General features: G+C 38.8%; 6 protein-coding genes and 1 non-coding gene across 7 annotated transcripts; 4 read left to right on the top strand and 3 right to left on the bottom strand.

Moving 5' to 3' along the window:
• Window positions 1-4,163: 4,163 nt before the first annotated feature.
• LOC131009699 (F-box protein At3g07870-like) lies at window positions 4,164-5,249 on the top strand. The gene has a single exon (XM_057937111.1). It carries the CDS (start codon window positions 4,164-4,166, stop codon window positions 5,247-5,249), a length of 1,086 nt encoding a protein of 361 aa, XP_057793094.1.
• Window positions 5,250-5,718: 469 nt separating this feature from the next.
• On the top strand, window positions 5,719-6,983 carry LOC131010100 (putative F-box protein At3g16210). The gene has a single exon (XM_057937499.1). It carries the CDS (start codon window positions 5,844-5,846, stop codon window positions 6,642-6,644), a length of 801 nt encoding a protein of 266 aa, XP_057793482.1. The 5' UTR covers window positions 5,719-5,843; the 3' UTR covers window positions 6,645-6,983.
• A 3,693-nt stretch (window positions 6,984-10,676) lies between these two features.
• LOC131010098 (F-box protein At3g07870-like) lies at window positions 10,677-11,327 on the bottom strand. Its single transcript, XM_057937497.1, has one exon. It carries the CDS (start codon window positions 11,325-11,327, stop codon window positions 10,785-10,787), a length of 543 nt encoding a protein of 180 aa, XP_057793480.1. The 3' UTR covers window positions 10,677-10,784.
• LOC131010099 (F-box protein CPR1-like) lies at window positions 10,718-11,885 on the bottom strand. Its single transcript, XM_057937498.1, has one exon. The coding sequence runs from the start codon at window positions 11,883-11,885 to the stop codon at window positions 11,451-11,453; it is 435 nt and encodes a 144-aa protein (XP_057793481.1). The 3' UTR covers window positions 10,718-11,450.
• A 4,862-nt stretch (window positions 11,886-16,747) lies between these two features.
• LOC131009698 (uncharacterized) lies at window positions 16,748-17,824 on the bottom strand. Its single transcript, XM_057937110.1, has one exon. It carries the CDS (start codon window positions 17,822-17,824, stop codon window positions 16,748-16,750), a length of 1,077 nt encoding a protein of 358 aa, XP_057793093.1.
• Window positions 17,825-20,633: 2,809 nt separating this feature from the next.
• LOC131010097 (F-box protein At3g07870-like) lies at window positions 20,634-22,594 on the top strand. Its single transcript, XM_057937496.1, has 2 exons — window positions 20,634-21,264; window positions 21,718-22,594. Exons 1-2 carry the CDS (start codon window positions 20,804-20,806, stop codon window positions 22,397-22,399), a joined length of 1,143 nt encoding a protein of 380 aa, XP_057793479.1. The 5' UTR covers window positions 20,634-20,803; the 3' UTR covers window positions 22,400-22,594.
• Window positions 22,595-23,610: 1,016 nt separating this feature from the next.
• Window positions 23,611-23,683, top strand: TRNAE-CUC (transfer RNA glutamic acid (anticodon CUC)). Its single transcript has one exon. It is a non-coding gene; the product is annotated as a tRNA-Glu (tRNA).
• Window positions 23,684-27,125: the final 3,442 nt, after the last annotated feature.

Raw genomic sequence — 27,125 nt, 5'->3', positions numbered from 1 at the left:
ATTTTTTTCTTTAAAAAAAATTATTATATTTTTTATTTTATATTAGTATTAAATTATATATTATATAAAAATAATGTGATTGTGATGAGTTAATATTTTTTTTTGAAGTGGTATAAATTTAGGAATATATCTTTGTAAGTGACATGAAATCACCAATCATATACTATATCAATAGTTTGAAGTGAAATTGTCGAAAAAAAAGTTTAAAGTGAAATTAACTAAACGATGAGTTACGATCATATTTATTAAGCTTCACTATTATGTACACATCATTTATTTTATACACTTATTTTAAAATTTAATAATAATTATGCAAACAATAATTTATTATTGAAATCCATAAAATTAAACAAATTTTGTTGTTGATTTTATCATAGCCATTAAAAATAATGTATTTACAATTTTTTCAATGAACACATGATCTGCTTTTATATATAAATGTAGCTTTCTGATTAGACGGTTGCACTCGCGTTCAAACTCTGACCCGCGCTCAAATACAAACCCGCTTCCTGATTCGAACTTTGTAAATGACACTATTCAGTTATATAAATGACAGTGTCTGTAATTGACTCTATTCGGTTATACAAATGACACCACGTATAATTGACATTATAATATTGTAAATGACATTGTGTATAATTGACACTATTCATAAATATAAATGACACTTACTGTCATTGACATCATAAAATTGTAAATGACACTATAATGTTTCAAAATGTCATAGTGTAATTTGTATAACTGAATAATGTCAATTATAGGCAGTGAGATTTGTATAACTGAATAGTATCATTTACATGATTTGAATCAAAATGCAGGTTAAAGTCTGATTGCGGGTATAACCCGATTCTATAGTGCACCCAATAACACCTAAGTTTTTGTGTTCTGATTAATTGTTTACCTATTTTTATAAACGACAAATTAGTGTTGCTGATTATTTTGTTTCAAAACCTAAACAATTTAACAATTATCATCTAGCTAATTTCATGAAGAAAATGCATATTACCTAAAAAAAAAAAAAAAACTCCATCTTAACTATTTTTTGAATGTCATCGTTTTCAATTTTAGGGTGAAATTGATTTTTTTATTTTTTTTAATCTTTTAACCTATATAAATAATTAAATATTTTTTAATTTTATTTATGTCTCACTGAACATATTTTCAACTAACTTCCTATCCATATAATCATTTTACACAAAAACATTTTTTTATATATTTTGACGATAATTATTAAGTTTAGAATAAATTAATGTGGTTTAAGAACCTAATGTTATTAGTGTATTATATGAGAGATTATTTTTTACCAAAAAAATATCATTATACTTTTGTAGTATTAATTCTTATGAAATCCAATATTTTAACATAAATATATATGCTAATTCAATTGAGCATTTATATTGAAAATGAGAACAAATTATAGTCGTAATTTAATAGATCAGAAATAGAACTTGCTAGTATAAATAAAAATCAGCATTAATTATGTAAATAAATGTTGAAACTAATACTGAATTGTGTAAATTAAGGTTAAAATTAATGCTACACTTTGGGCGGGAAAATAGTATAGGCATATTGGCTCCACATTTTATATAGATATAGATATGGCAAGATAATTTAAGTCAAGATAAATATCTTAGATAATGAGTGATAAATATCGTATATTTGTCTTTGATAGTTAAATAGAATCAATGAGATAACTATTTTTTTTGTTTGATAGAGAATATATAACTTAAGATTAAATTAACAAATTTTGCCCAAAAAAAAATTAAATTAGTAAATTACTTTTTTAACCTTACTTTAAGAAATATATAAAAAAAAAAAAAAATTTTTATCAACAAACGTGTAAAGTCCCTAACCCCCACAATTTATTGATAGAACACGTGCCCCCCTCCCCCCCCCATCTTCTTCACGAGCTCATCCCCCAACCCCATTTTCTTCACAAGAAAACCAGAACACGTCCCCCATTTTCTTCTTCACAAGCTCACCCCCCCAAACCCCCGCCCTTTTTTCTTCACAAGAAAACCACCGCCATGGCTCCAATTGCTGATCCCAAACTCACAAAAATCAATTCTCTCAATCAGATCCCCACAAACCATTTCACGAAACCAATTAACAAAGTCCCTCAAAAAAAAAAAAAACCAATTAACAAATAAATTTACTATGGTAGCTGGTCATTGAAGGCTAGGCGACAGTAGCTGGTCGTCGAAGGCTGAAATCGTCGGCGATGCTAGGCTGGAATTTGCACGAAGAAGAAGCGCTACTCACCGTCGAACAATCGCAAGCGCACGAAGAAGAAAAAGCTTTGTTGATCCAGTTGCGAAGAATACAAATAACTTTCAGGGTGTGTTTGATACACAACCTGAGATAAGGGATGATAAATAAAACTTAGATAAATAATATAGATTAGGTGAGATTGTTAATATTTTATAGGTGTTTGATAAATAAGATATATATACTAAGATAACTAATATTATTGTTTGATATAAAAGATACAACTATAGATAAAAGAGTAAATTACAATTTTAACCTTATATTTAAATAAATAAACTAAACAAATAAAAAATATAAAAATAATTATCCCAATCCCAACACCAGTACCCCCAACCCACGCCCCTTTCTTCTTATCTAGGTAGAGAGATAAGTTATCCCACCACTTTGGTGTAATTAGTAATTTCATAGTAATAGTGAAAAACATGCGGGCTTGGAGTACTATATAAAATGCCTATCAAACGGAAGGAAAAGGTAAGAAATACAATTTATCTAATCTAATAGCCCCTATCAAACGGTGGAGTATTGGCTTTTTTCGTTTTTGAAGTTGGGTTGAGGAGGGGGATAAATTTGTGAACACAAAATTAATATTTGTTACTATACAAACCAGTATAATTTAATTTGGGGGAGGTGCGAGATCCAATTTCTCAAAGGAACAGTATATTAAGTGCGGGCCTTAGTTTTTTTACGGGCCAAGACTGATATGTAATAATCCTATCAAACACTCATATTTCTATAAAAATACTAATTAAGTTTAACTCACGTAGTACACCCTATCAAACTGGCCCTTAGACTGAATTTGAGTTCCAGTTTAGCTCAAATCTTGGAGCCCAAATCTGTATTGAGCCCCTCAAATGATGGGCTAATTAATGAGAAATATTTGCAAATCTGCTTCGAATATTGAAACACATGGAATGAAGATAAATAGCCGATATTTGCAAATCTGCCTTGAATATTGAAGCACATGGAACGAAATTTATTTTGGTGCGAATGTGAGTGTGTAGAAAATGTGAAACCACTACTCACTTTAAATAAGCATTAAAAAAAAAAAAAACTGCTCACTTTAAATAATACTCCCTCCATCCCGCCCAAGATGCTATATAGGGCCGTCCCAATGAAGATGTTACATTTCTATATTTGACAAAAATAAGGAATTTTAAACACTTAATTAACACTAATTAAGTATTTATTTATTACCTTCTCTCTCCTACTTTATCACTTTATTACCTTCTTTTTCTTACTTTATCACTTTATTACTTTCTTTTTCCTACTTTATCACTTTATTATTACACACTTAAAATATTACTTCCTCCGTCCCAATAAAAGTGGCCACTTTTTTTTGGGCACGAAGATTAAGAAATTGAGTGTTATATGTTTTAATAGAGTGTGGCCTACAATTGTTGACCAAATTAGTGAGTAATTGTTGACTTAATTAAAGTAATTTTGACATTTTTAGAAAGTGGCCTTCAATTGTTGACCAAATTAGTGAGTAATTGTTGACTTAATTAAAGTAAACTTTTGCCATTTTTAGAAAGTAGCCACTTTTAATGGGACACCCAAAAAGGAAATATGACCACTTTTATTGGGACGGAGGGAGTAATCTACAACTTCTTAAATCCCGTGCCAAAAAGCAAATATAGTGTCTTGGCCGGGATGAAGGGAATAAATACTACTACTAGATCATTTCCACCCAAATCTTAGAAACCCCAATTCATTTTCCCTTAATTTCCTGCCGCCTCCCTCCATTCCCATCCAATCTGCTTCCACCGCTTCACCCTTCACTCCATCTTCTGCTTCAAATTATTATCAGATTGATCTGCTCTCAAGATTTGTTCGAAACAGATCTCAAGAGTTAATGTATATGTTTACTCGTAGAAGCTCTCCAAATTTGTAAAAATATGAACCAGTATTTCCTCGGAGATCTACCATCAGTAATCAGCTTCGACATTATCTTAAGACTCCCTCCTCGAGCCATTGCAATCAGCAAGTGTGTTTGCAAGCCGTGGCTCCAATTTCTTGAGGCTGATGATTTTGTCAGTTTCCATCTCTCTAAATCCGCCCCTGCCCTAGCTGCGCTGACGATAGAAGATGATTCGAACTGGTGCAAAGTCTTCCAAATAGAAGACGAGCTCGATCACGGCCGCGATCCACTCGCCAAGTCTGCTATCCCTCATGGATATACAATAGGGGGCTCTGCTAACGGTTTACTTCTTCTAACTTTCTATCCCGATTATGTTTATGTATGTAATCCTTTCACTCGTGAACTCTGCGATCTCCGCTCGCTTCCAAAAGGAGTTGCTTACGGATTTGGGGCGAGCCGAGTAACTGGCCGGCATAAGGTGGTCTCGATTAGCCCTAATTCCGACTGTCATGTATACACACTTGGAACGGGATCGTGTAGACGCGTTGAAGCTGCGCCGTTTCAGTACTCTTCTGGTTCTGGCTCCTTTGGTGTATTGGTTAATGGCAACCTGCATTGGTTAGTATCATCGGGGTCAGTTGACACCAACTTGATTTCATGTTTCGATGTTGAAACAGAGTGTTTCAGCACATTTCCTGCTCCTCCTCTTGGGAGTTCCAGAAAACCGTGGCGCTTGTATAATGTGAGGGACTGCCTTTGTTTTTGTGAAGAATCGTTTCACAACTTGAATGCGGCTGAGGATAAGATTAATATCTGGTTGGTGAAGGATTATGAAGTCGATAAGTCTTGGAGCAAGCAGTATGTGATCTGCCAAGACCCTGACTTTGATATATTCGATACTGGATTTCTTCAGCCTATCAAGCTTCTCAGTAATGGCGACCTCTTGATCTTGTGTAACGAGACGATGTTTATCTACTACTCCAAGGAGAGTGAGACCACTAAAGAAATTAAACTGCTTGGTGCAGGGGAAGAATATTACTCTATGGATCTGACGCTTCTCACTCCAACCTTTCTTTCACTCAGAAGAAGTTTGGGGATGGAGAATGTAGTAATCTTAATTTGATTGTTTGCATTTTCTAAATGCCAATCTATATATCGATATATTATGTTATGCATATGTGCATGATTAGCCACAATTTATTTGTGCTAACAATACGATTTGCTGTCTTCTTCCGTCCATAAACTAATTTTAAGCTCAGATTTTAGATGGGAGAAAGGAGAGTGAGGCAAGTAACACTTTCACTTCAGAAAAATGTTGCCCTTTATATGCATCTAATTTTACCAAACCACTTTGCAGAAAGAAAAAAACTTACCTTTGAAGAAACACTCTTACCAAAATCAGTTCTCATTCCTCATGTCAATATTGATTTTGAACATTATATGTATTGACGATATTATTACACACGAAATGGTTAATTGAACATGATTATCTTACTTTAGCTAAGTGGTTATTTAATCCGTTGCGGTCTAATTGGTTGGCGTGCGGAGAAATTTCAACTAATTTGAATATTCAAGCTGAGAGAAAGACCATTCCAAGAGCACGGCTGAGTCTTGAATTTCTCGATCCATACTTTTGTAATCAATTCTCCAATAAATGGCACAACATTTATTTAACAAACTGGTTACCACAACCTAGAGCTTAGAATCCCACACCAAAATGAAGCAATCAGATTTGTTGACAAACCTACCATCAGACATCATCATCGACATCCTCTCGAGACTCCCCATCCCAACCATCATCCGATGCAAGTCCGTGTGCAAGCCATGGCTCCATCTTCTCCGATCCCACGAATTCGCCACCCACCATCTCTCGACATCCGCACCAGCCCTCGCCGTCTTCCAGTACAAGATCACCTCAGAGTTGTACGATATCTACGAATTCGAAGATGATGATCAGCACTACAAGCTACTCACGAGCTTCATGCCCCCTTGTCGTGGAATGATACAAGGCTCCGCCAATGGCTTCCTTGTCCTGCGCGATCTAAGCCTCAGGCCTCATGGTCTTTCCATATGCAATCCGATCACCCGCGAATATATGGAAATCCACTCACCTCCAGAGTTCGACTACACGTATCCTCAAGTAGCAGCGTTCGGATTCGGAGCGAGCAGAATAACCGGCCAACATAAGGTGGTTAGGGTTTTCCATGGTCGAGAAATACCCGAGTGCCACGTGTACACCCTCGGAACGGGATCATGGAGGAGTGTAGCCTCTTCTGCTCCGTTGCGGTACGGTAATGGCTCCATCGGGGAGTTTTTGAATGGGAATCTTCACTGGCTGGTGTTTGATTCAAACGGCAAGCCGTGGATTTCTTGCTTTGACCTTGAAACCGAACTTTTTAGCATCATCTCTCCGCCTCTTCCTCTGCGGACTCAGCGGTGGCCCGTGGCCGGCGTGTTTGCTTTCCAAGATAAGCTGTGTGTTTGCGACAATTCATCTGAAGACGAGATTGTGGTGTGATTGGAGAAGGAATACGGAGATGAGAAATCTTGGACCAAAGAATATGTGATGGCCAAAACTGAGGATTTCATTGGGGAATGTGATGTTCGACCTATAAAAATGTTCGAAGATGGCGACGTCTCGATGGCGTGGGGAGATTTCTTCCTCTTCCACTATTCTAGCAAGACGAAAGCTGTTTCGGAGATGAGAATGTTCGAAGCTCGTGGCAGTTGCGCTCTAGATTTGATACCTTACACTTGCACTTTTCTCTCTCTCAACAGTTTCGGGATACAAAATGTTAATTCCTTCTGAATTCTTATTACTCAACATCACTGTCTAACAATATCAAGAATATGCTATATATATATATATATATATATATATATATATATATAGGAAGAGACCTCTTTTAAAATGAGAACTAGGAACCTAATCTTAGCTTTTGAATTTAAAGATCTAGTGGTTAGGATTAATTTGAGAAATCATGCGCCTAAAATGGTGGTATTAGTTTGACTTTTCCGTTTTTAATTGTTTTTAATTAGTAAAAGGTTATATTTGTCTTTTACTGTTTACTTAATTAATCATGTTAGATGATTAGTTTTATTTTCGTTTTTGATCTAAATTGTTTTTAATAAAAGAGTTATAATTATAAAAGATTTCTATTTTTTAATGAAAGATGATTATTTATTTTTGTTGCACGTTCCGTCTAGGTTTTTTGTGTTCTTTATTTTTTGTTCTTAATTCTCTCTCATTTTTTCTCCAAGTCTTCTTTATTCTTCCATACTTTTAATATCTTATATTCTTAATATCAATTTTTATTGAAGTCAGTAGCAGTTATTTATACACGATGAACACTGAAGGTATTTATTAATTTAGTTTTATTCTCTGTTTTAGTTGATTAATTTCATTTATTTATTTTTGATTTTTTTTAAACGATTTAATGTTTATTTGATTTTGAGGAAGTTGTTCTTTTGCAGTGTTAATTATTATTCTTTCAATTGTTGTTCATATTTTCTATGAGTTAACTAATAACCAAATTATGTAATTATTTAAGTGCATGGCAAAAATTCTGTATTGCATAGAAGAATTGTCGTATTTCCTTTTTCCAGTTACAATATTTTGAACGCAGTTTTTAACTGTTCACCTTCAATATAGCAGCAAAACTTCGACCTTCTCATGTTTGATCCAAACGTTGTATACCATATGTCAACTGCATAGTTCAATGGATTTGTTGCATTTATGAAAGAAATTATTGCATACACATATTTTAATTGCATTGTTGAAATAAAGAGTTTTGATTGAAATAGTTGGGTTTTTAATTGCAATGATTCATTGAAACTTAAAATTGGTCAAATATTTGATACTCTTGAGAATTGTGTCAATTTTTACCGTGCATACGCAGCTGCATGTGGGTTCACTATACGTAAAAGTAGATGGTGACTCCAGCATCCAACATCCAACATCTATGCAGCTACTCATATCATCTATGCAATTTCACAACTATGTAACTCCAACATCCAACATCTATGCAACTAATCATATCATTTATCCAATTTCACATATATGCAATTCTATCCAACATCTATGCAACAACTCATATCATCTATGCAAATGTTTAAATTCCTAAACATCTATGCAATTTCACCTCTATGCAACTACTTTCAACATGTATGCAACACCACTAATCATATATGCAGATGAAACCCGACATTGTTACTCCATGGTTTCTATATTTCACATCTATGCATCTACTCCAATATCTATGCAACAACATCAATTTCAACTACTCCAACATTGTGCAAATAAGCTCATGTAATAAGTAATAATGAGACGAAAGATCAATCCTGCTTAAAATATGATACTCGTTAAAATAATTGCATAAGTTTACCCAAAATTGTTACTCCATTAACACAATCTATGCAATCAAATGCATAAGCAAAACACACAACAATTGATCCTAAAAAATTAACAAATAACAAGAATCTATGCAATTCGACATCTTTACAACAACATCCAGCATTTATGCAACAACAACTATCATCTCTGCAATTAAAATTCACAATGGTTACTCCATAACCACCATCTATGCATTTTAACAAAAATCGAACATCTATGGAGCAATATCCAACCTTTGTGCAACTGAAATTCGAAATGGCCTCCGCCGCCGGAAACGTTGTCGCCTTGCACAGATCGGCTACCGCGCCTTCAACGGACTCTCCTCAGCCGCCGCGCCTTGCTCAGATCAGCCGCCGTACCTTCGAATTGCACCGTTTCGGTGACCAACAGTTTCGATCGCCACCACTGTCAAAAGTATCTTCTCAGCCGCCGCATGGTACAGTTTCGATCGGCGCCGCCGGAAGCTCCATCGCCTAACAGTTTTGATGGGTGTATTCTAGGTGCATAGCGGCGCTAGAACCCTAGATAAAAAAGTGAAAGATTGAAACTGAATTGGTAATAGGAAATCGTGAGTAATGGGTAATTCAAGTATTACATGTTTACCCTTTAAATTTTAATTACATTAAAATTATTAATTAAATTGTGCATCTATAATTTAATCTCAACTAGGGGTGAGAATTTCGGGATCGGGTAATCGGGTACCCGATACCCGACCCGAAAAAATCGGGTATCGGGTACCCTATACCCGAAAAATTCGGGATCGGGGTCGGGGTCGGGTATTTAAGGTGTGAAAAAATCGGGTATCGGGTATACCCGATCGGGTATCGGGTATACCCGAATTACCCGATTTTTAAATTAATAGTATATTTTAAATTACTCCCAAATGGGCCAAATCAATCCCAGCCCATTTCCCATTTCAAAGTATCGGGTATCGGCCCGTTCCCATTCCCATTTTAACCCCCAGCCCCAAGTAATCCCCAATTCCATCAATTCATCCCTCGATTCCCTCCCAATTCCCAAATCAATTCATCCCTCCCAATCAATTCATCCCTCCGAACTCCAGAAATCCCTCCTGTCTCCGGCGAGTCGGCGACCCAGCGCGCCCCTAGCCCACCCGCCGTCGCCCAGACCAGAGTCGGCGACCAAGCGGCGCCCCTCGCCCACCCGCCGTCGCCCAGACCAGAGCCTGCCGCCAGTGGGGAGCTCGCTCCCAGTCCCGCCGCCGCGCCGCTTGTGGAGCTGCCGCGCTTGTCGCCAGTGGAGCAGCAGCCGAGCTTGTCGCCAGTGGAGCTCCGACTTCTTCTTCTTCTTTTTCTAATCTTCTCTTTTTTTTTTTTTTTTAAATACAGATTTCCTATGTCAATGTTGAATTTTCTGCTTTGAATTTGGTCAATGTTGAATTTGCTGCTTTGAATTTGGTCATTTTCTTCATGTGAATTTGCTGATGCCCTGCTACTGCCTTGAATTTGCTCCTTGTTATTTGTTGGTTTAGGGAAAGCCGAATTTCAGAAAAATTAATACTTTTGATCGGGTAATTTAGGGTACCCGAATACCCGACTCGGGTACCCGAGTCGGGTATTAGGGTACCCGATTTCAAATTCGGGTTCGGGTTCGGGTAGCAAGTTTAGGGTATTTTCGGGTTCGGGTACCCGATCTTTTCGGGTAGGGTACTCGAACCCGACCCGATTCCCAGCCCTAATCTCAACCATCTATTTTTTCTAAATGAATGGTTTAGATTAGGTTCCTAGTTCTCATCTTAAGGGGGGTTTCTATATTAACCCCACCCTATATATATATATATATATATATGTTGACGATATTCTTATTGTATATCCAGCTGTAAATGGATGTATTTGATCTTACTGATGAGATGGTGTTAGGATACTCTCTTCCTTCATCTTCTACTTGCACTCGAGCTTACATTCTTCATTGAGTGAAAGAAAGCTCGGATCACGTGAACATAAGCAATCTTTGAAAGCAGACATATAGATCATTCAAGACCACGGGTAGGAAGAGGTGGACAAACATTCTATTTCAGTTGTGAAGAATTCCATTCATTGAAAATTCCTAACCACCTTAAGTTGGCTACTGACAAATTAAGAATGCCAGAAAATATCAAAAAGCAGCTAAACTATATTTCAGAAAACTTGCCACATATTTGGACAAAGAGTTTCAAAGTTGGAAGACTATATTAGCAATTCATTTTGTTAGAAGCATTTCCCAACTTACATTGATCAAAACACAAATGCATATCAACTTATAAAATCAGTTGAACGAGATTACATTCTCCATTCCCAAATTTTTGAGTGAGAAAAGACTTGGAGTGAAAATCATGGCATAGATATAGTTATGGTTATCCCCTGCAAATGCCAACACACAGATTTGTTGAGTAGTTTTGGTGTTGTTGGAGTAATAGATGAGCAGCTTCTCTTCCCACAACATCAAGATGTCGCCATCTTTGAAAACCTTGATAGGGTAGTAAAAAGGCGGCAACTGATCATCCCTGCCAAAATCAGGATTCTGGATCATCACATACTCCTTTCTCCAAGATTCCTCCACTCCATATTCCTTCATCAACCATATCTCAATTACTTCACCATCTTCATCCCAATCCCATGCGATGCGACAAGCACACAAGCAGTCCCTCAAAACAGACAAGTCGACATCTCCACCTCCAAGAGGCGCAGAGAAGCTGCTAAAACACTCTGTTTCAACATCAAAACAACAAATTCGCCGCGAGTTAACCGAATGCGGATCCCATATTGTCCAATGGAGATTGCCCTCCACAAGTTTACCAAAGTTGCACATACCGTATCCATCGTCAAAAAATGTGTAATAACCCAACTTGGCAACGCGCCTCCATGTGTGTCCTGTTTCGAGGGTGTATACATGACAATCGGAACACCACCTTATATTGTCCACTTACTTTGCTCACTCCAAATCCACAAATCCACCGATGTGTATGGCTGGATTCTTGAGGGCAGCGTAGAGCGGATTGCATATGTAGAGAGTTTCGGGCTTGGAGAATATAAGGAGCAACCCATTAGCAGAGGTAGCTTCCACTGTTGTTGCTCCACGACTGTAAGGGATATCGAAATCTGTGACTGGATTGTAGTGAAGATCGTGGCTCTCGAGATCGACTCCGTCTTCGTCTTCGAGATTGAAAACTGCGAACAGAGTTGAGTCCTGTGCCAAGACGGCTAGAGCGGGTTTAGAGAGATGGGACTTGACGAAATCATCAGTCTCGAGGAGATGGAGCCATGGTTTACAAACGCACTTGCTTATTACAATGGATCGAAGAGGGAGCCTTGAGAGGATATTGCTCATGATTTCTAACGGTACATTTGTGAACAAATCTGGCTCCATCTTCTTCGATGGATTGATTTGAGAGTGGTTTTTTTGGGAGTATATAATAAACTCCAATTAGAGACTTGTGGTGTGGTGTAAGATTTTAACAAATTTATGGATAAAATGCGTCTGGGATTAGTATTTCGAAATTTGCTATGTATTTCGATTTCGTTCAAATCAAAATTAACGTGATAAAATAAAATTTTAAGAGACAAGCTTATTTATTAAAATAGTGTCGCTTTAATTATTAAAATAAATTTAAAACTTAAAATTCTTTTTAAAGAAAAAATCCAGCTCACTATATTCCAATTCTTTTTTTGAGGGAACAATTACTTCATATTAAACCACCAAAGTAATGTACACGGTTACACCAGATGTTGGATATAATGAGGTACAATGTCGAAAAATAAGCCATCAGGGCCTCTTGCCATATGATGTGCGGCCATATTAAAAACACGCTTGTTGTAGGAGAAAGAAACCCGTCGAGACTCTCCAGCCAGTTGGAGGATATCCTCAACCACACCAGCTTCAAAAACTCCTACTCTCGTCAAGCCAAGAAGGGATTTAATCAGCATCTCATTATCATTACCAACACATATGTAATCAAAGCCGTGATCCAAGGCAGTTTTGAGTGCATACTTAACTCCCAATCCTTCCAGGAGGAGGGTGCTGCCACTTGCTTTCATCCATTTTCTCCCTGCCAAAAGAACCCGTCCCTCGGTGTTTCGCAAGACAAAGCCCATACCAATGCTTGTCGAAGAGATGACGTGTATGTCGGTATCCAGTTTCAGCCAATCTAAAGGGGGAGGTGACCATGCATTAGGCGCCATTGAAGTAGAATTCGTTGACTTTCGACATGTTATAGCAGTTATATCACCGAATTCAGCCCAAGCTCTTGCAATCCGATCAAGTATCTCTTCCAGGTTCCATCGTCCCTTATCAAAGATCACTCGGTTGCGCGAAGTCCAGATATTCCATGCGATGAGGGCAATAAGCTGGTTATACTCTTTAGGAAAACAGATCATGGTTTCACCAAAGAAACCCCTAAAGGACGTCATAGAATTCAAAATCTGGATGCGCAGAGGGCTGGTCTTCCATAAGAGCTGTGAAACTCGGCAATGGAGGAACAAATGAGAGTGGGTTTCCGCCTCCTCTCCGCAGAGCTTGCAGATAACATCAGTGGACACTCCTCTCCTTGCAAGGTTGGATAGAGTTGGAAGACCTTCATGACAAAGCTGCCACATAAAATGGGACATCTTTGGGATTAACTTAAGCTTCCAGACTTGAGACCAAAAGGATGGGGTGGCTGGGTTAGATGTTGATGAACTTGCATCTCCCTGTTGCGATAATGAAGCAACCACACGAGAAGCCGAACGCACCGAAAATCGACCATCCTTTGAAGCTCCCCAAATCAGCCGGTCAGGGGGAAGGCGATCCCTAAGCGGCATGGCGAGAACTTGCTCAGCATCGTCGGGGATAATCTCACGAACCAGATCCTCCCTCCAACTTCCTTTATCCTTGTCAATAAGAGCTGCTACCTTAAGATTTTCAGCTAAGTTACCCCTCACAAGAGAAGGGCGAGTGGGGAAAGGGCCACCCACCCAATTATCACTTCCCACTTTGATACTCTCCCCATTACCTAACCGCCAAGCTAGACCCGCCCGAAGAACCCCTTTGGCCGCCATGAAGCTTCGCCAAACATAACTAGGCTGGTATCCAATGCTGGCCGAGAGGATATCCCCAGATGGAAAGTATTTAGCTTTTAGAATTTTACCTGCCATTGTCTCCGGGTTATGAATGATTCTCCAGAGTTGCTTTGTCAACATGGCTAGATTGAAGTTCCTTAGTTCTCTAAAACCGAGGCCCCCTTGCTCCTTCCTCATAGAAAGATTTTGCCAACTCATCCAGTGGATTTTCTTTTCGCCATCTTTTGATCCCCAAAAGAACCTTGCCATCGTCATTTCAATATCATGCAGCAACTCTTTTGGAAATAAGAAGCAACTCATCAAATACGAGGGTATAGCTTGCAGTACCGCTTTTATCATAATCTCTCGCCCTGCTTTAGATAAATATTTTTCTTTCCACCCTTTGCACTTTCTTTGAACTTTCTCCAGAACAGCAGCAAAAATTTGTTTTTTTGATCTTCCAATTTCAATTGGCATTCCCAAGTACTTCTTGGTGATTGTTGCATTAAGAGCCCCAGCAGCCATGTACAGCTCCCTCTTCTTATCCTCCGAGACATTTCTACTGAATGTGACTTCTGATTTTTCACTGTTGATTCTCTGCCCCGACACATCCTCATACATCCTGATAATTTCTTTGATTGTTTCCAGCTCTCTTTTATTGGCCCTGAAAAAAAGAACGCTATCATCCGCGAATAACAAATGTGAGATGGCAGGGGCGCCGCGGGCAACAATACATCCATGGATACGGCCTTCGTTCTCTGCCTTCCGGATCAACTGGGAAAAGACATCTGCACATATAAGAAAGAGGTAAGGAGAGAGAGGGTCCCCTTGGCGAAGACCCCTCTTTGGCAGGATAGACTCCGAAGCATGGCCATTTATCACAACTTTATACGTAACAGTAGTCACACAAACCATAACTCTATTGACCCATGACTGGGAGAATCCCATACTCTCCATCACTCTCCTAAGGAACGCCCACTCAACTCGGTCGTATGCTTTACTAAGATCGAGTTTTAAAGCCATAGTCCCATGTTTTCCTTTACGTTTCTTTTTCATGGAGTGGAAGATTTCAAAAGCTGTCACAGCGTTATCAGTGATTAGTCTACCAGGAATGAAAGCACTCTGGTTTGGGGAAATCACCTCATGCAAAATGTCTTTAATTCTATTCGCGAGGCACTTGGTAACAATACGCACGATAACATTACACAGACTAATGGGTCGAAAATCCTTAGGATTTTTCGGGTTTTTTATTTTTGCGATCAGGACAATATTAGTATCATTAAGCTCTTTGATGTCCCCACCCTCATTGAGAATATTTAAAACTGTATTACTGACATCATTTCCCACGATACCCCAAAATTTTTGAAAGAAAAAGGGTGACATACCATCGGGTCCCGGAGCTTTTGAAGGGTGCATTTGTTGCAAAGCTTGAGTTACCTCCTTCCTTGTAAAAGGTTGGTCCAGTTTCTCATTCATTTGGGGCATGATGCTGCTCTGGATGCACTCCCAAAAAGCATTGGGGCAATCGCCCTGAACCGAGGAGAAGAGGTCCTCAAAATAGTCCTTGAAAGTCTTGCTAATCTCCTCCTGTCGACATGCCCAGCTTCCGTCCATTTTTTTTATGCGCTTGATCCTATTCCGAGTGTGCCTTTGGTTTGCTTTTTCATGGAAAAATTTTGTATTTCTATCTCCTTCCTTCAACCATATCATTCTCGCACGTTGTTTCCACATTATCTCCTCACGTTTCTGGATCTCATCTAATTCGCACTCGATCGTTCTACTCTTTTGCAACGTGTCTTCCGATTGCTCTCTCATTTGCAATTTGTCCAGTTGCTCGTTAAGATCCCGAAGCTTCTTCTTTACACTCCCAAAAGTCGAGTCATTCCATAACCTAAGAGTTTCCCCACATGATTTCATCTTTTCGTGGATTAGGAGATCGGTGGGAAAATTGTTCCAAGTATTCTCCAGCAGGTCATTGAAGTCAGGATGCCGAACCCACATTTCCTCAAATCTAAACGTCTTTTTTCGCTTTAAGGCCCCAACATCAACCTCGTACATGTCGAACGTAAAGACAATGGGTGCGTGGTCTGACTTGTACCTGGGGAGATAGACAATCTGGTTTGAAGGGAACATTTGTTTCCAACCATCATTAATGAAGATTCTGTCCAGTTTCTCTCTGATATTATCCTTTCCCGGTCGGTTATTGGACCACGTGAATATCTGATTTGGGCAGTGGATTTCCTGGAGCTGTGCATTCTCAATAGCTTCTCTGAAAGCTTTCATTGCCATATAGCTTCTTGGTCGCCCCCCTTGTTTCTCAGTGGACCACATAATTTCATTCATGTCACCCATGCAACACCAAGCCTCGGTTGAGCTTCTTTGGATTCTTCCTAGGAGATCCCACGTGCGCCAACGATTCTCAACTTCTGGCCAACCATAAATACCCGACACGAACCAATTTTCCTTCATGGATTCCCCTTTTGCCATGAGTAAAATGTGATTACTCGAGAAGGTGATCAGCTGAAGGTCAATATTGTTGTTCCAGAGCATAGTAATGCCCCCACTTCTTCCTTTCCTACTTCCAACACAATCAACCGCCATGCACCCGCAGTACTTAAAGAAAGTTTGATTGAGGTAACGCATCTCCGTCGCCGTACGTCTTGTTTCCATCAGGAACACGATCTCAGGGCGGTGGAGTTGTAGGATCTTTTGAAGGGCCCGAACTGTCGCTTGGTTCCCAAGCCCGCGACAGTTCCAACTTATGGTTTTCATTGGGGTCGGCGGGGTTGCTGAGCAACCACCGCCGTTGTTCCCATGTTCAGAGTAGAATCGATCGAGTCGTATTTTCCGCGCTTCACACTATCTTCCAGCTCTTCAAGAATAACATTACTCTTTCTTTTGTTGTCCCAAGGCCTCTCCTTTTGTCTTATGACTAGGTTCTGTTGCCTTTTCCTACAAATGCGCATCCTACGCATGCTCATCGACGGGAGGCTTGACAGGGGTTCTGTAGGTGGATTTTTGGGAATATGGGGGGAAAGCAAGTGTGAGTCTATATGGAGGTGTATTTGGGACAGATTTGGGTTTGGGTTTGGGTTTTGGTTGATAGCAAGGGTATCAGGCTTTTGTGCATTGTGGTCATTGTTTGTTTTGTTCATGGTGGGGACATGGGAAGTAATTGTAGTTGTGGGGTATGGGTTATGAAGGTAGAGATTTAATAGGAACAGTATTCTCGTTCATGTGGGGTGAGGGGTGGGACACCATGGGTAAAGGTTTATTCCCTGCATTAATGGTTGGGGTGGGGCTTGCTGTAGGGTTTATGTTTGGGAGGTGTTTAGGGGTGAGGGTTTCTGAGAGGGAGTTTCCAACGCCAACACGTTGCAGGGAATCCAGTAGACCATTAACTTCCTCAGAAGGGATCAATTGTTGGTTTGTCTTATTCTCTGAATCTGACTGGTCATCTTCTTTTTCACTCGAGGATTTGGTTTTGCTCATTTGAAAAATGTTTTTGCTAGTTCTCCCTGAACTAACTAACTTTTTTGAATTTTTCATGGGAGATGCTCGGATGGATTCGTCAAATCTTTTTCGACCTTCGGCTTGACCATCTTCAGTGATGACATCCTCACAATCCTTTAGCATATGTCCAAGTTTACCACACCCATAGCAGAAAGAGGGGAGTCGTTCATATTTAATCGGGAGCCAGAGGGTAGACCCATCCATGATGATATTCAAGCCCCGCCGTAGTGGTTTTTGAATGTCCACTACCACTCTGATTCTGATGCTTCTGGTTAAACCTGATGTGGAGCTTTCATCGAACTCTAAGAAATTGCCAAGACGCTTACCAAGGTTCTTGATAACCTCCGGCGAGCGCCCTGCCATGGGAAGGTCATAAATCCGGATCCAGAAAGGCACCGAGGTAAACTGCATTGCCGAGGGTTGAATCTTTGGCTGAACGGGCTGAAGGACCAATACATCTTTGTTAAAATGCCAAGGTTGTCCAGCCTTCACTCTTTCAACATCGCGCGAACTGTTGAACTGGAAGGAGAACAGGTTTGTCTGTATCTCACGACATGTGACACCCTTCGCAGGATTCCAGATCTGCTTCATAGTGTCCATGAGGCCAAAAGCATTCACAGAGCGTTCCGTCCACACTCTACCTACCAGAGTGAGGGAAATCTGATCTGCATCCGAGATATTTGAGGTTTGAATAATGATAGGCTCTTCATCTTCCTCCTGCTTTTGATCTTCCTTGTTGTTTGGGTTCGAGGAAGCCATTCTGAGTCAGCGCCCCCACACCCAAATCAAAGGAGAGAAAACTGGAAAAACCCCCACAAGGATGGAGAAACCTGAGCCTGCCTGCACCACAAACACGACAAGGCAAGAAAGGAAAGAAGGCAAGAAAGGAAGTATAGAAAAAACAGACACACAACAATGGAAAGCGGAAGGAGAAAGACAAAAGAAAGGAAAGAAAAGACCCCAAAAGATCTACAGTAAAAGAGAAAAAGCCAGGCTGTCAGTTTCAACAAAAAAACGTTACCCAAGAAAAGGAAAGGAAACCCAAAGGAAGGAGTAAAGGCCACTGTACACAACTAAGAGAGAGGAAACGTGCTTCTGAAACCCGGAGTCTCCACCAACCGCCAAGAGAGAGGGCGGGCAATACCCACAGCCAGAGGGACGGCGAAACCCCAAATCGAGAGGGACACCCACACCCTAACACAGTAGGGACCATCCCGAATTTTGAATCACTATCCACTATATTCCAATTCGATATCAGGATTGGAATGTGATCTTCACAAAAGCTAAATAGACTATAGATAGATGCACAAAATATTAAATTACTAGAAAAGAAGATGCAAATTACATATTTAAGTACAAGTGATGAATAAATTATAAATAGATGTACGAAATATTAAATTACAACACAAAATCTCATGTATACTCGAGTGTACCATACATCCGGATTGTACCCGACCTGGATCCTAACCCGGATCTGACCCAACTGGACTATCCTTCCCGAATGTCAAGTATTAGTGTCATTTCGATATAGTGTTAGTGTCTTTTATATGTAGTGTTAATATATATCATTTCAGTAGAGTGTTAATGTCATTTTCGAAATAGTATCATTTGTAAAATAAAATAGTGTTAGTGTCATTTTCGAATTAGTGTTAGTGTCATGCCAAGATAATATTAGTGTTAATGTCATTTCGTGTTAGTGTTGGTGTCATTCCAAAAAAAAAAAAAAAACGGTTTAAGATAGTCCAACTGAATCAGAATCCGAGTCGGGTGCAACCAGGATGTACATGAGACCACCTCAATTACAAATACATAAAATGCAAATTACACATTTACATAAAATGCAAATTACACATTTAAACTACAAATTGATGAAAAATGAGAAAATCGGAGTGTGTTTCAAAGTATAGCAATGTTATACTCTATTTATAGAAAAGAAGAAAAAGAGATGAATTGTGATTTTTTGAATAATTATTTATAATATACTTATATTTTATTTAAATTAAATACAATATAATTTCAAGAATAGGGCTGGGAATTTCGGGTTCGGGTAATCGGGTACCCGATACCCGACCCGAAAAAATCGGGTATAGGGTACCCGATACCCGATTTTTTCGGGATCGGGTACGGGATCGGGTAGTTAAGGGTTGAAATAATCGGGTATCGGGTATACCCGATCGGGTATCGGGTATACCCGAATTACCCGATTTTTTTAATTAATAAATTTTAAACTATTTAAATTATTTAATTAAATTACATATGAATTGAAATCTAAAACTAAAAAGTAAAAACTCCCAGCCCTAATTCTAAATCCCTCCCGCGGCCCCCCGCCCCCTGTTTTCAATTCCCTCCCAAATCCCAATTCCCAAACTGTGAACTCCCAGCCCTAAGTCTCGGCTCTCACGTACAGCCCCGGCCGGCCGCCCCACTCGCCGTCGCCCCTCGCCCCTCGCCAGTCGCCGTTCCCATCCCACCTCCTGTTCGATTCGCCCCTCCGTCGCTCTCTCTCTCTTAACTGAAAATAGGACACCGCACTTCAAGGTTCCCCTCTGTGGGCTCCTGCGAAGACACAGCTACAGCCGCATTCCCGACCTTCTTCCTCACTGGAAACCGCTTCCCTTTTGGCTCCAATTTCCGAACGGCAGAGGAGCCTCCACTAATCGGAGCCCTAAGTCTCCAATCTCACCGCCCCATCTATCTTTTTCCGTCCGTGGCCGGGCAGCACCGGCGCCCTGCCCTCCATCTGAAATTCAGCAGCTGCAGCAAACAGCACCGGCGCCCTGACCTTCTTCTTCTTCTTCTTTTTTTTTTTTTTTTTACAGATTTCTAATTTCTCAGTTTTGAGCACAAACATATTTGGTATATACAAATTCAATTGACAATTGAATGTTATTTGGTAATTGGTATACACAATTTTTGGTTGTGTTTTGAGCAATTTTGGTTGCATATGGGCCATATTTTCCTATTTTTTTAAAAAAAATCGGGTATTAGGGTAAATCGGGTACCCTAATACCCGATTTACTCGAATTCACAGTTTGACTTTAGAAATTGAGATTTTGATCGGGTAATTTCGGGTACCCGAATACCCGACTCGGGTACCCGAGTCGGGTATTAGGGTACCCGATTTCAAATTCGGGGTCGGGGTCGGGTAGTGGGTTTAGGGTATTTTCGGGTTCGGGTACCCGATTTTTTCGGGTAGGGTACCCGAACCCGACCCGATTCCCAGCCCTATTCAAGAACGAATATAGTTGAATCATGCATAATGTTTTAGCGAACCAAATTGGTTGATCAATCCGGATGGTGATACAAAGATGTGGGGCCCATCACCCAAAAAAACGAGGAATGGGAGTAGCTATTAATCCACAAAAATATGCGCAGCTGTGCTTATTCAATTCCTCTCTTTTTGTACACCGCAAATTGTCATTCAAATCCTCTCAAGAGGAACCATCATAAGCTGCAAATGTGTTTTTGAAAGTCATGGTTCGATCTTCTAGAGACTCGTGAATATGTTAAATAAGGATAGTATGAAATCAATAAAAAAGTAAAAATTTTACCCTAAAAAAAAAAAATTCAAATTTCACGACCTAGTCTATAATTTCTAATGTGCGAAGACAACACATAAAAGTCTGATAAAACGTCAAACTAGCTGTTTGATTTTCTCAGAAAAACATAGAAGACTTGTTCTATTATTTGACTGAAGCCTTGTAGCATATATACTTGATAAAACAATCCGATACCAAAATGAAGCAATTAGATTTGTTCACGAACCTACCATCACACATCATCATCGACATCCTCTCCAGACTCCCCATCGCAACCATCATTCGATGCAAGTTCGTGTGCAAGCCATGGCTCCATCTTCTCCAATCCCACGAATTCGTCGCCCACCATCTCTCCACATCCGCACCCGCCCTCGCCGTCACCCACCACGATTACACCTCATCATCATCACAAATAATATTCTACGAATTCCAAGATGATCACCTCCATCTTGAGCACCACCATCTTCACTACAATCCGCTCATCACTATCAATTTCGAACTTCCTTATAACAAAATCACTCAGGGCTCAGTCAACGGCTTCCTCTTCTTGCGCGACCTCAACGTCAGGCCTAACGCTCTCTACATATGCAATCCGATCACCCGCGAATATACCAAAATCCATACACCTCAAGAATTCAACTACACGTACCCTCAAGTAGTCACGTTCTGTTAAGAACAGATGCCGAAATATAGCTCGGCGATGAACACACAACAAACAAACCTAACAATCTATGAACTCAGATTTACGTGGTTCGGCAAATCAAGGCCTACATCCACGGCGAAGTCACTGCATTCGATAGATTCAATCAAGTAATTCTCAGCGATTACACTATGAAGATGAATAACACAAAAGTATCTTTCTCTCCAGATCTTACCACTCTTGTTTACACTCTTCCTATACAAATGTATCACAATCTAGAAAAACTCATCAATCCCTAACTAATGGATTGAACACAGCATATATAGAGTAACAGCAAATGAAGGAAAACGTGAGCTCCTCGCCAGCTGCAGAATATCAGTTATAACTAACTTCCCATATTGCAACTAACTCCCTGGACTTCACATATTTGCTGTTAACTCCCCATGCACACGTGGATTGCTCACCACAAATAACACGTTCGGATTCGGATCAAGCAGAGTGAGTAGCCAGCATAAGGTGGTTAGGGTTTTCCACGAATGCATACGCGACCAAGATACCTACAAAGTGTTAGCTATTCCGAAATCCGAGTGCCACGTGTACACCCTCGGAGCCGGATCATGGAGGAGTGTGTTACCCCCTTCCGCTCCGATGTTGCACAGTTGCCGCTCCATCGGGGCGTTTCTGAATGGGAATCTTCACTGGCTAGTCTTCGATTTAGATTATAAGCCCATGATTTCTTGCTTTGATCTTGAAACGGAGCTATTCAGCACCTTCTCTGCTCCTCAGATTCATCGTGGAAGGTTTCTAGTGGATGTGTTCGCGTTGGGGGATTGTCTGTGTGTGTGCGATAACTCGTCGGACGATGAGATTGTTGTGTGGTTGATGAAGGAATATGGAGTCGACAAGTCTTGGACGAAAGAATACGTTATCAACAAAACTGGGGATTTGAGTGGTGAGTGTTATGAAGTTGTTCGACCTATCAAAGTGTTCAAAGATGGGGACGTGCTGATGGCGTGGGGAGAATTCTCCCTCTGCTACTACTCCAACAAGATGAAAAATATCAACATGTTTGCCGGCGACGTCGATTCAATCCTTCATACCCCCACTTTTCTCTCTCTCAGAAGCTTCGGAATGGAGAATGTTAGCTCCTTCTGATTTTTTTTGCTTCCAAACATTATTGAAATTTGATGCGTATATGTATATCAATATGATGGTTAGAGATGGAGCGAAATTTACGGATCGATAGATCCAAAAACCCGCATTTTTCCAAGTCGAATTCAGAATCGCCATTATGGTACCTCAAAAACGATCACCTACCCACCGTGGGCATGCATAACGTGCCTACCATGATGTGGCAATTGTAATTATAGTAAGATAATTTTAATTAGAGTAAGATCTATTCATTCTCTTTCCTAATTAAAATTGTCACATCAGTGGTGGGCACGTTATGCTTGCCCACGGTGGGTAGGTGATCGGTTCTGTATAGTACCTTTCCGGCATTTAAGATCTTCTGTTGCAAATTTGTGTGCCATTATTTATTTATTGCATGTATAGATGAATGATACTCCATGTGGTAATCTTAATGATTCAAGACTGTCCAATGTTAGAGTGTATATTTTTCTTAACTTCTGCGTTGGTGCCAAAATTGGATGAGTTCAATTCCAAACTCCTTCATTCCTATTAGAATTTGCTATTTTTGGACCCTTAATTCATAAATAGTCTGCTGTTTTCTTTGAGCAGAGAGTGAATTTTTTTTCAAATGTTCGAATATTATGGACGACTCTATCTAACTAGAGAAGACTATTTAAAGAGAGGCATGCCCATTACATAAACAAAGAATCGGACCCAACCAAACCAAGCCCAAAAAGTGTATTGATATATTCAATTATAGGCCAAGGCGACCCAAACTCAAGCTGGACTGTCAAGTGAAGATGGACCAATCTTGAGGGCTTTAGTAATTGAGATTGTCAAACTACTTAAATAAAGATTAAAGATTATAACCAGCAATAGGGCGTTTCTGAGTGAGAGAGGACAATTCCAAGTTTTCTAATTTCATCCATATATACTTTTTGTAATCAATGATCCAACAAATGCAGTCTATTAATAGAACACAAAAATGGACAAAGGATTCCTCATCCTCTCCAAAGTCCCCATTAATTCCCACCATCTCTCCAAACCACCTATAACCTCTTCCACGCTTCTACCAACACTGGAACTACTGTTTCGGAGATCAGAATGTTCCAACCTCATCTCTCCATTTGATCCCTCACACCTCATCTTTTTCTCTCGATTTGTCAAATGATTATTATCTGCTGTTTTTGATCAATCTTAATTATAGGATTTTGAGATATCTCTACGCCATGTTATCCGTTGTAGTCTAGTTGGTTAGGATACTCGGCTCTCACCCGAGAGACCCGGGTTCAAGTCCCGGCAACGGAAAGTTTTCCAGATATTTTTTTCTTTTTTTCCAAAATAAAAATAATGGCGAGAGTGAAAAAAAAAATGATGATGAGATTGAATTATAATTATTTTCTAACTGAATATAATTTTTTGCCTTCTTAGTCCTTATCCCAAAAAAAAAGTTATAATGAGAAATAAAAATAATGGCTAGAGTGAATTACAATTTTCTTTCAACGGAATTTAAACAAGGGTTATTAGCCTCTAAATACACGAACTTTTTATATTTTCTGAAATTTAACATGACTTTTATTTTTAGCCCACAAATACACGAACTTAGCATTTTTTCTGATTTTTGACATCAACATGAAAAAACTCTATTTATTGTTGAGGTGGAGGCCAGAATACATGACATGAATTACAAAAATATGCACTTGAATAGAGTAATTTGATTCATTATTTTGATTAGAGAGTGAATGACATGGTATACCGGCCTTCACGTCAATAGTAAATTAGAATTTTTTCTTGTCGATGTCAAAAATCAGAAAAAATGTTAAGTTCGTGTATTTGTGGGCTAAAAATAAAAATCATGTTAAATTTCAGAAAATATAAAAAGTTCGTGTATTTACAGGCTAATAACCCTTTAAACAAAAATGATTATGAGATTGTATTATACGTTGAAAGACTTTATTTTTAACATTTTCTGAAACAAAAATAATCATGAGATTGGATTATAATTATTTTCCAACGGAATTTAATTTTCCTTCTTAGTCCTTTTCCAAAAAAAAAAGAATGATGATGAGATTGAATTATAAATTTCTTTCAATGGAATTTAATTTTTGCCTTTTTAGTCAGTATTAAAGTAATATGGAGTGTCAAACAACGAAACTTTTTGCCTTTACTTTTTGCATTTTCCAAAAAATATGATGACGAGATTAAATATATAATTTTCTTTCAACGGGGTCGAATTTAATTTGTTGCCAGTATTAAAGTAATATGGAACAAATGATGATGAATCCTTTTCAAAATGATGATGAGAATGTCACTTGGTCAGTACTCCATCCGTTCTATTAATATTTATGGTAAATATTTTTTCTGACACAAAAATTAAAGAGAATAAACATTAGGGGAAAAATATCCTATTAAGATATTAATTAAAATTTACTCAAAAATTTCATAGCTTATTTTTTGGGCATCACAATCTCATACAATCTGCTTGGACATCAAGATTTCAAACAAAATATTCACAATCTGCTACGGCATCTCAAAAAAATTCAAACAAAATGATCGTGTTTGAGCATCACAATCTTAAACAAAATCGAATTCAACCTCAAACAAAAATTCACTCTGAGGAGGAAGGTAGAGCAGCGGCGAGCATCTGCTTCTTATACAAATCCACATCCATCATTACGCCGCTACTAAGGTTTCAATTGGACAGGGGTGGATGACAGTGGAGGCGACGCAAGGGGTGGACATTTAGGTGGTTAGAGTGGTGGGTTCTTCGGCAGTGGGGTGGTCGGAGAGAGGGGTTGAAATGGAGAGGGCGACGAGATCGAAGATGTTGCTGACAATGGAGGAGGCGCGATGGAGGGAGGGAGTAGTGATAGGCGCCAAGAATTTTGAACAAAGAGGGGAGGCGGCGGGCAGATAGAGGGAGAGAGCGAGAAAGAGGGAGTAACGAATTAACTTTAATTAGGGTTAAAATATAAATTAGCTTTATATGTGAGTTCTTAATTAACTCTAAATTTTAACTCAAAATGAAAATGTGTCATGTAATTTTGGGAAAACTAAAAATAGATTATGTATCATTAATAATGGGAAGAGGGAGTATTAGAGTAACATAAATTTTGATACGAGATTGTTCGTATGATGTAAATCACTTATACACTCTAATAAAATAATTGTAAGTGTTTTATAACCATGAGAGACCTTCTCTTAAAGTAATATGGAGTGTGTGCGCGTGTGTGATGATTTTGTTTTTTTAGATCCAAAGTAACATGGAGTTGAGAAATATTGAAATTATACAAATTTTAATATATGGAGTGTAAAAAGATGGTGATGAGATTGAATTATAATTTTTCTTTTGGAAATGATTATGAGAGTGCCATTTAGTTAGTACTAAGGTAATAATGGAGCGTGTTTTTTATTTTGAGAAACATATTCAACCAACCTCAATTTTTTTTTTACCTATACGCATATATTAGAAGATTTCAGCACGAATCTGATTTTTTGAGGAAGGTATCAAGACTTAGATTCATAAGTAATATGGAGTTGGAAATATCGAAACTACAATTGAATTTACCATCTTCAAAGCGTATCTATTCAAATCTTTATGTTGTTGGGTGAATATTTAATTATACCTCATCATATGTCAAATCGAACTACTTAAAATCACCATGGTAAGTAGTGGTCTAACACAAAAACTTAAATGAGCGCCGCCTAAAACTTGCGCTCACAGAATGCGCGCGGGTCTACATCTCACAGACGACGCACACACACAGATCGCCGCGGCCTTTCCTCTATTTCCGGCGATAGCGCCGCCTCTAGCCACCATCGCAAATATCCCCATCTCTCTCGCGTCTCGTTCTCACCTTCAATCTGATCTGAAAATCTGTTAGAAAATGGCATCCGAAGCTCTGTGGGGCGCCCCTAAGAGCTTGCCCTCGGGAAAGTGGGATCTCGAATGGGCTCCTGCTTGGGAGCAGGAGAGCTCAGAAGCTGCCTTGGGTTCTCATATTGTGTGCAGTGATGGCTTTGTCATTTGCTTTACATGTTTAACGAGTTTATTAAGTCCCAATTGGAAATTACACTTTGAATAATAAAAATGACACTATCTTTTATATTAAAAAACACTACATGCATAATTACACTATTTGCATCTTTGGAAGAGTTCCAAAAAATTGCCTCTTGCTTCCCCAAATACACAGCCATGCTGATTAGTACCAGTTGCTTGGGAAGCAGTTATCATACTGTCACAGGTACTTTGAGTGCTGCTAGAATCTTGTCATCTAACTCAAATTGAATCTGTTTCTTGTCTCTGCCAATCTTAACATACTCTTGTAGTTTCATTCCAATTCTTGTAGTTTTAACGTGCATTGTTTCATTATATAAATGATATAGTTTCATTCCAATTTAGTTATTGAATATTGTAGTTTCATTATATAAATGATATAGTTTCATTCCAATTCTTGTAGTTTTAACGTGCATTGTTTCATTATATAAATGATATAGTTTCATTCCAATTTAGTTATTGAATCTTGTAGTTTCATTATATAAATGATATAGTTTCATTCCAATTCTTGTAGTTTTAACTTGCATTGTTTCATTATATAAATCATATAGTTTCATTCCAATTTAGTTATTGAATCTTGTAGTTTCATTATATAAATGATATAGTTTCATTCCAATTCTTGTAGTTTTAACGTGCATTGTTTCATTATATAAATCATATAGTTTCATTCCAATTTAGTTATTGAATCTTGTA

This window comes from Salvia miltiorrhiza, chromosome 2 (genome assembly GCF_028751815.1).
Source record: "Salvia miltiorrhiza cultivar Shanhuang (shh) chromosome 2, IMPLAD_Smil_shh, whole genome shotgun sequence".
Classification (NCBI taxonomy): Eukaryota; Viridiplantae; Streptophyta; class Magnoliopsida; order Lamiales; family Lamiaceae; genus Salvia; species Salvia miltiorrhiza.
Note: the sequence above shows the minus strand (reverse complement) of the source record. Positions and strands in the feature narration are given on the sequence as shown.